Source organism: Chiloscyllium plagiosum, chromosome 39 (genome assembly GCF_004010195.1).
Source record: "Chiloscyllium plagiosum isolate BGI_BamShark_2017 chromosome 39, ASM401019v2, whole genome shotgun sequence".
Taxonomy (NCBI): Eukaryota; Metazoa; Chordata; class Chondrichthyes; order Orectolobiformes; family Hemiscylliidae; genus Chiloscyllium; species Chiloscyllium plagiosum.
Window position 1 is genome coordinate 21,125,536 of NC_057748.1, and position 9,000 is coordinate 21,134,535.

General features: G+C 46.3%; 1 protein-coding gene across 1 annotated transcript; it reads left to right on the forward strand.

The window, feature by feature from the left end:
* The first annotated feature begins 734 nt into the window (after nt 1-734).
* Nucleotides 735-8,659, forward strand: mb (myoglobin). The gene is made up of 3 exons (XM_043679990.1): nt 735-876; nt 5,830-6,049; nt 8,188-8,659. Exons 1-3 carry the CDS (start codon nt 794-796, stop codon nt 8,332-8,334), a joined length of 450 nt encoding a protein of 149 aa, XP_043535925.1. The 5' UTR covers nt 735-793; the 3' UTR covers nt 8,335-8,659.
* Nucleotides 8,660-9,000: the final 341 nt, after the last annotated feature.

Consider the following 9,000-nt stretch of genomic DNA (forward strand, 5'->3'; position numbering starts at 1 on the left):
CTGTAGAGCACCAAGAAGTTAGGGAGTGTAGATCTCGTCAGGAATGTGTGAGTGACAAGAAGTTTAAATGCATATTGTAATTATAAATTGTTAGTATTAACTGTAGTTGGTACCTCAGAGTTTGTGAACAAAAATGAGATCTCTATAATGTCAAATTTAAGCCATTGTATACGTTTACGATTTAAGCATCATATGTCCTGGGCGCAGTCCATTCTCCCCCTAAACCAATGGACACCACAAATAAAGTATATTCCCAGAAAAAAGTAGGTGCCAACACAAGAGTATAGAAAACTCCAAAATGTGCACAGGGTGATCTGGGTGAGGGTTAACTGAACACAGTCTTTGTGCAGCCCTCATTCAGCGTGGCCCCTTCTCTAACTCTGGAACCTGAGATTCTGTACTCTCCTGTTCAAATCTTTTGTGAACTGACAGCCTGGGTTCCAGCAAAAGCAAATGTCACATTTCCTGTCATTCAACAAGGTAAAGCCCACAGCTTGTGGAGATTGGAAAGGTCTACATGAAGAGCTGGGACTGTGTGGGGGGTCTGTTAGTCCTCTCACTGACCAGCCTCTGCTCAGTACTGTTAGTCCCTGATAAGGACTTGCCAAAACCTCTCATACCTGCGCAGCAATGCGGCTCAAAATAGGCAGCTTAGACTGCAGGGGATTGGCTGACTGATGGGAGGAGGGAGAGAGCATTCAGCAAGGTATAAAAGGTCCAGTTTGCAGCTACAGCCAGAATCATTCCTGGCATTTGTTTGGAGCATAAAGGTCTTTACACTGAGGTCTGAAGAATGAGTGACTGGGAGAATGTGAATACGGTCTGGAGTGCGGTGGAGCCAAACATAACTACTGTCGGGCAGAATATTCTACTGCGGTAAATCACTGTCCTGCATCACTTCGATGTATTAGTCCTGTGAAAGTAACTCTCTTGCTCCTTTTCAGAGTTGGGACCAGTGTCGTCTCTGACACAGTTTTGGTGTCTCTCACACACGATTCTGTGTCCAAGTCCCACCAAAACATCACTGGTCGCAGAATGGAAAATGCCACGAAAATGTAGTTTTGTTTAATTCCCAAAGGTGAGTCAAAGCCCTGACTTGAACAGACAGGTCACTTTCTGCAACTGAACGGTAAATATTTGGACCTTGAAACCCTGCTGGAAAAGAAGAAAGTGGATTCTGACGGTTATTCCTGAGTGTGTTTTATTTGTTCTCTTCCTCTGTGACTTAGTCTGCGCTCAGCCCCCCCCTTCTGCACCTTGACTATCAATTCCCTGGTTACAAATGCCCGTCTCCACTAATGGGTCACTCCCCAACCACCCACCTCCCCCCTTCACCAATGGGTCACTCTCCCCCAAAGGGTCACTCCCCAAAACCCCTCTCCCGCAATGGGTCAGTCTCCAAACGTTCCCTGTTTGACTAGTTACCCTTTAACCACCCCCTTCTACGTGCCGTCTCTGCGAAATTGCCCCCTTTTTCAACTAATCACTCCCTCCCTCCCAGAAATGTTACCCCAAATGCCCCCCTCTCCAACCAGTCTCTCCTGAGCTACCTCTTCTATCCAAACACCCCATTCCCAGACATGACCCTCCGCAACCACTCACTATCCAACCAGCTGCTGTGTGATGACCCACTCACTGTCATGGCAATTATGTGAAATTTATGTGTGTTGTATTTACCAGAGAAACGTCTTTTGGGATGCACTGAGGTTAAGAGAGAGAGAGAGAGTGTGTGTGTGTGACCACAGTTGACTCCTGTGAATTGCTGAGTGTACAGCGGGAAGCAAGGTCTATCCAAATCTCAATGTCTGCTTGGTGTTGTGAAGAGATGCGTGCAATGCTTGTAGTGTTGTGAATGTCTTTTGTGTAATGCTGTAAGTTTACCTGTTGTGGACAGGTGGGTGGAGCTGTCTGTTGTGAAGAGACGATTTGTGCAGAAGCTGATTGGTGTTAGAGGGTAAATATATAATCACATCAGTTCTCATGTAGGATGTGTGAACATAGGCGACTGCGTGTAATAGCGTAGCATCAGGAGGCAGTGACTGTTGTGCACCTTCCAAGTTGGTGTGAAATGGTGTGAGTGCAGTGGCTGCTGTGAAACAGTGGTTATAAAATGTGGACTGTCTGCTCACCATGAGTTCTCATCTCACAGACTGTTAGTGAGTCTCCCTCTGGGACAATGTTAGAATCTCCCTCTGGAATGCTTTTAGAGTCTCCCTCTGGGATAGTGTTAGAGTCTATCTCTGGGATAGCATTTGAGTCTCCCTCTGGGATAATGTTAGTGAGTCTCCCTCTGGGATAATGTTCGAGTCTCCCTCTGGGATAATGTTTGAGTCTCCCTCTGGGATAGAGTTTGAGTTTCTCTCTGGGATAATGTTCGAGCATTCTTCTGGGATAATGTGCGAGTGTCCCTCTGGGATAATGTTCGAGTGTCCCTCTGGGATAGCGTTAGAGTTTCTCTCTGGGATAATGTGCGAGTGTCCCTCTGGGATAGCATTAGAGTGTCCCTCTGGGATAACGTTCGAGTGTCCCTCTGGGATAATGTTAGTGAGTCTCCCTCTGGGATAATGTTTGAGTCTCCCTCTGGGATAGCGTTAGAGTTTCTCTCTGGGATAATGTTCGAGCGTCCCTCTGGGATAATGTGCGAGTGTCCCTCTGGGATAGCATTAGAGTGTTCCTCTGGGATAATGTTAGAGTTTCCCTCTGGGATAATGTTTGAGTCTCCCTCTGGGATAGCGTTAGAGTGTCCCTCTGGGATAATGTTAGTGAGTCTCCATCTGGGAAAATGTTCGAGTCTCCCTCTGGGATAATGTACAAGTCTCCCTTTGGGATAGCGTTAGAGTGTTCCTCTGGGATAATGTTAGAATTCCCTCTGGGGTAATGTTTGAGTCTCCCTTTGGGATAGTTTTAGAGTCTCCCTCTGGGATAATGTTAGAATTCCCTCTGGGGTAATGTTTGAGTCTCCCTTTGGGATAGTGTTAGAGTCTCCCTCTGGGTTAATGTTAGTGAGTCTCCCTTTCAGGTACCAAACTAGCATTAGCCCCTATAGGCACATTTTAACAAATTGCTTCCTCATCTCTGGGCACCTCAAGGAGGTCAGAGAGCAGATGTAGAGACAAATGAGACATTTGGAAACCAAGCATCTCAGTGTCAAGACAAGGCTGCAACTCTCACTAATTGCTTCATCAATGACCTTCACTCTAACAGAAGGTCACAAGTAGGTAAACTAACTGTTCATTTCCATGTCTCATTCCTTCACCAAGTGGACAACATTCCGGATTCACTTTGTAAGAGACAACTGACATTGGCACCATCATAAGTGCCAGGTAATGGTCATCTCCAACGCAAGCAAATCTAACCATCTCCCCATGGCATCCAGTGGGAATACAATGGCTGAATGGCCCGCCATTAATATCCTGTGTTGCCCAACATTGATGTAGCTTGACCAGCTGTCTCAGTAATATGGTCATAGGTCAGAGACTGGGTAATCTGAGAAAGGGAACGTGGATCTCACCTTCCCAGAGTTGGTCAGTCAGGTATGAGACACAAATCAGAAATGGGACGGAATACTCTCCAGTTTCTTCACTGAGTGAAATTCTACCAGTGCTCAAGAAGGTCGACACCATCCAGGCCAAAACTTAATTGGCACTCCCTCCGTCACATTAAACATTACACCATCCACCAAGATTTCACACGGGCAGCAATGCAAAAGACATTTTGATCATGGTGTACTGTGTCCAATTCTGGTCACCCTGTTAGAGGAAGGACATTATTAAGCCGGAGAGGGTTCAGAAGAGACTTACCAGGATGTTGCTGGGAATGGAAGGTTTGAGTTACAAAGGAGAGGCTGGGTAGGCCGGGGCTTCTTTCACAGGAGCGCAGGAGATTGAGAGGTGACTTTATAGATGTTTATAAAATCATGAGGGGTATAGGCAGAGTTAATGGCAGGTGTCTTTTCCTGAGGATGAGGGATTCAAGATTAGGGGGCACAGTTTTAAGGTGAGAAGAGACAGATTTAAAAAAGACATGAGGAGCAAACCTTTTTTGCACAGAGGGTGGTTCATGTGTGGAATGAACTGCCTGAGGAAGTGGTGGATGCGGGTCCAATTACAATGCTTAAGAAACATTTGGATGGATACATGAATAGGAAAGGTTTGGAGGGATATGGGTCAGGAACAGGCAGGTGGGACTAGTTGAGTTTGGGATTATGTTCAGCATGGACTGGTTGGACCGAAGGATCTGTTTCCATATTGTGTGATTCTATAAATGTCACCAGTACAAACCATTGGGCTGAATGGCCTGTACCTTGCACATTCTCTGTGTGCCTCTGTAGCTGGATTGCTGACAGTTATTAAAGGCATCTGCTAAGTTAGGGGTCAGCCGTGAAATGGATGCATATTGAGGAATGCTTTTGTTTCCCTAGGGAGAGGGCAAGGTCAGGACATTGTCAGAGAGAGACTGACGGCATCCGTAAATAACATTTCAGTTCATCGGAATTCTTTCATTGTGACATATTTGGATGCCGAGCAACAAACTCAAAGTTAAAAATAAAGTTTGTGCACTGGTCAGTGTGTGGCACAGTGCAGGGTTTGAACCTATGACCTAAGCTGACATTACCAGGGCAGGGAGTGCTACACTGTTCCTGCGCTGCTGTCTTTGGGATGAAATGTTAAACCAGTGGCCATTGTGGGGAGCTATCCTCACAGTCTTGTCTAACTGTTACAAGCTGCCATTAGGTAGGTTTCTGATATCCCCCTTGCCCTGGTCTTATTAGATTAGATTCCCTACAGTGTGGAAACAGGCCCTTCAGCCCAACAGGTCCACACTGATCCTCCGAAGAGCAGCCCACCCCCCTCTGACTAATGCACCTATCACTACAGGCAATTTAGCATGGCCAATTCACCTGACCTGCATATCTTTGGACTGTGGGAGGAAACTGGAGCACCCGGAGGTAACCCACGCAGACACGGGGAGAATGTGCAAACTCCACACAGACAGTTGCCCGAGGCTGGAATCGAACCTGGGTCCCTGGTGCTGTGAGGCAGCCGTGCTAACCACTGAGCCACCGTGCTGCCCGTGGTCTGTCAGCCTTTTACCCTCATCTCCAGTTTCATTTGTTGAGAGTTATAAGTGTTCAATAAAAATTTAGGGAAAAAAGGCAACTTGTTTTAATCATCCTTCTGGGCTGCTTGTCGTTGTTTCCTGGAGATTAAATTTTCATGCAGCGAAACTCCAGGACACACCCGGGGGGGTTGGTAACCCTTGTCCTGCCCAAAGTGTTATCCTCAGCCAAAATGGTGGTGGTTATTAGCATACCGCCATTAATGGCATCATGCTGTGTCCAAATCGGCTACTTTGCTTCCTATCTTACACACGTGACCGTAAGTTATCGGATCATTGAGATTGTGAAAGGTGCTACATAAATGTAAAGTCTTCCTTTTAATGCTTATTTCTTGGGTTATAAGGCGCCTTGCTTCCTATGCCCTGAGATTGAAAGGGTTTTGTGAAGCCAGCGCTGGTGTTATTTGAGGGCTGTCTCTGAGAGACTGGTTTGGAAAGACAGAAATGTGGCAAGAATGGAATGGGGTGGGGGGGGAGGGGGGATGAAGGGGGAGGGAGGGAGCAGTTAAATGTCCACAGCAACCCTGAGAAGTCCTCAGGTCATTCCTCTCTCTCCTTTACCCCAATCCTCTTCAATTCATCTTTCCTTCCTCTACCCTTTGCTTCATAGCCCTAGGATTTCTTCCTCAACCCTTGTGCAGGACAATTAAAAAGTAAGAAGGTGCCACTTTAACCTTCCTCTCTCTCTCTCTCTCTCTTCCCCCCCTTCAGATTATTCAAGGAACACCCGGACACCAAAGCCTTATTCCCCAAGTTTAAGGATATCCCTCTGGAACAGCTGGGGAACAATGAGGACCTTCGCAAACATGGAACCACTGTTCTCCGGGCTCTTGGCAATATTTTTAGACAGAAGGGAAACCATAGTGTCAATGTGAAGGAACTTGCAGACACTCATATCAACAAACACAAAATCCCACCTTATAACTTCACTGTGAGTACTGCAAGACCACGCCGGGCTGTTTCAGAGCCAACTGCTTAGTTAAGATACTTTGGCTTGTCATGTAAGGTGCCAGTTGACCCTTCACAGAGATGTACAGCACAGAAAATGACGCTTCGGTCCAACTCGTCCATACTGACCAGATATCCTAAACTAATCTAGTCCCATTTGCCAGCATTTGGCCCATATCCCTCTAAACCCTTCCTTTTCAAGTACCCATCCAGATGCTTTTTAAATGTTGAAACTGTACCACTTCCTCAGGCAGCTCATCCCATACTCACACCACCCTCTGCGTGACAAAGTGGCCCCTTAGTTCCCTTTTAACTTTTTCCCCTCTCTCCTTAAACCTATGCTGTCCAGTTTTGGACTCCTCTACACTGGGAAATAGATTTTGTCTACTTACCCTACCCCATGCCCCTCATGATTTTATAAACCTCTGTAAAGTCACACCTCACCCTCTGATGCTCCGGGGAAAACAACCCCAACCTATTCAGCTTCTCCCTATAGCTCAAACCCATCAGTCCTGGCAAACGTCCTTGTAAATCGCTTCCGCATCTTTTCAAGTTTCACACCACCTTTCCTATAGCAGGGAGATCAGGATTGAATGCAGTATTCCAAAATAATGCCTAACCAATGCCCTGTCCGGTCACGACATGATGTCCAAACTCCGATGCACATGCCAATAAAGGCAAGTGTGCCAAATGTCTTTTTCACCACCCTGTCAACCTGTGTCTCCACTTCCAAAGAAGTACAAACGCACACTCTAAGGTCTCTTACACTCCTACCATTAAGACCTGCCCTGGTTTGTCTTACCAAAATGCAACACCTCACATTTATCTAAATTAAACTCCATCTGCCACTCCTTGGCCCATCTGATCTGAGAACTCCATCCTATGCCAGTTTCCAGCTGTTGAGCAGTACTTCTGTTGGTTACAGCTCCTCAAAAGTGTCTTGAGGATTTTCCCCAATTTCAAGGATACCATCTCCCAACCTTTGAGGCTATGGCTCATGACGCCTCATTCCCTCCAACCCATCAAGCAAATTTCTTTCAATTTCTGTCCCTTCTTACCGCCAAGGGATAGCGATCCTTCCTATCCATTCAATCTAGACCCCTCATAAGTGTCAGGGAAGAGGCACTGAATCAGAAATGAATCTTTGGTGTGGCACTGTGGGCCATGGGGATGGTAACACCTTGAATTGACCCTAGCCAGATAGTTTAGATAGCCAATGGTGGTCCTCCCCCATCACTGCCCTCAATCACCAGAAATCGCTGTCAAATTGAGTACAGGAGTTGGGAGGTTATGTTGCGGCTGTACAGGACATTGGTTAGGCCGCTGTTGGAATATTGCGTGCAATTCTGGTCTCCTTCCTATCGGAAAGGTGTTGCGAAACTTGAAAGGGTTCAGAAAAGATTTACAAGGGTGTTGCCAGGGTTGGAGGATTTGAGCTACAGGGAGAGGCTGAATAGGCTGGGGCTGTTTTCCCTGGAGCGTGGAAGCTGAGGGATGACCTTATAGAGGTTTACAAAATTATGAGGGGCACGGATAGGGTAAATAGACAAAGTCTTTTCCCTGGGGTGGGGGAGTCCAGAACTCGAGGGCATAGGTTTAGGGTGAGAGGGGAAAGATATAAAAGGGACCTAAGGGGCAATTTTTTCACGCAGAGGGTGGTACGTGTAAGGAATGAGCTGCCAGAGAATGTGGTGGAGGCTGGTATAATTGCAACATTGAAAAGACATTTGGATGGGTATATGCATAGGAAGGGTTTGGAGGGATATGGGCCGGGTGATGGCAGGTGGGACTAGATTGGGTTGGGATATCTGGCTGGCATGGACGAGTTGGACTGAAGGGTCTGTTTCCCTGCAGTACATCTCTATGACTCTATGACTCTATAAGTCATTAACTCCCTTGGTGACCATAATCTTTCCTAATGTATGCTGCTAACCAGAGAAGGTGACAACCTGCTGGACCAGTGTCTAAATGGCCATACACTCACTCCACCTCTAGACAAAATATAATTCCCTTGATTAAACCACACCCTCCCTCTCCAGACACACCCAAGACCTTATTTAAACATATTTATTTGCTAATGCCAGCATTCTTACTTTGTCTGTCACTTTCTCTCCCCCATAGTTAATCACCACCGTTGCTTTGGTCGTCTTGACTGAGATGTACCCAGGTGAAATGACTAAACCGATTCAGGATTCGTTCTCAAAGGTTTTCAAAATCATCTGCTCTGACCTCGAGCAATTGTACAAGGCGGCTAACTTCCAAGGTTAAAGAGGGCAGTGGGCACTCCTGAGCCTGGATCATAGCTAATGGCACGGAAATCGCAACATGTAGTTTATCTGTAACAGCGTGGTAGTGGTGGTTACACAGCTATTAATATTTACGCAGTGAATTCTTCCACATGTAACAAACGTGTGCAAATTCAGTTAGATAATGAAATATTAACCCTTGCTTCTATGTGAATTCTTACCCGTTCTTCCACTTTGAAGACCCCTAGGTTCCCAGGAAATCCTCACTCCACTGTGGGACATTCTACTACTGAATTCCAAAGTAGGGTTCAAACTCTTAATTGTACTTTGTACAAGGCTCCAAACCCCCAGGCCTGCTTTACCAGTCAGTAAGGTCACTGCTCATTGTGGGCATCAGTGCTAATTGGCTGCACCATCCCCATATCCCTCAATTGCCCAAGTCATAGTCATAGAGATGTACAGCATGGTCCAACCCATCCATGCCGACCAGATATTCCAACCCTGCCTAAGTTTGTAGCTTTAATCCAAATTGCTGATGCTGCAGTGCCATGGCTCCAGCTGTTGCATTGTGATGCCAAGACCCATGTCCTTCCCTTAACTTAGAGGGATTTTAGGATCTGCTTTTCAAACGTGAATTATCCAAGAGGATTTAATTGCCTGAGTCATTTTTGCTTCTGACTTAACACTC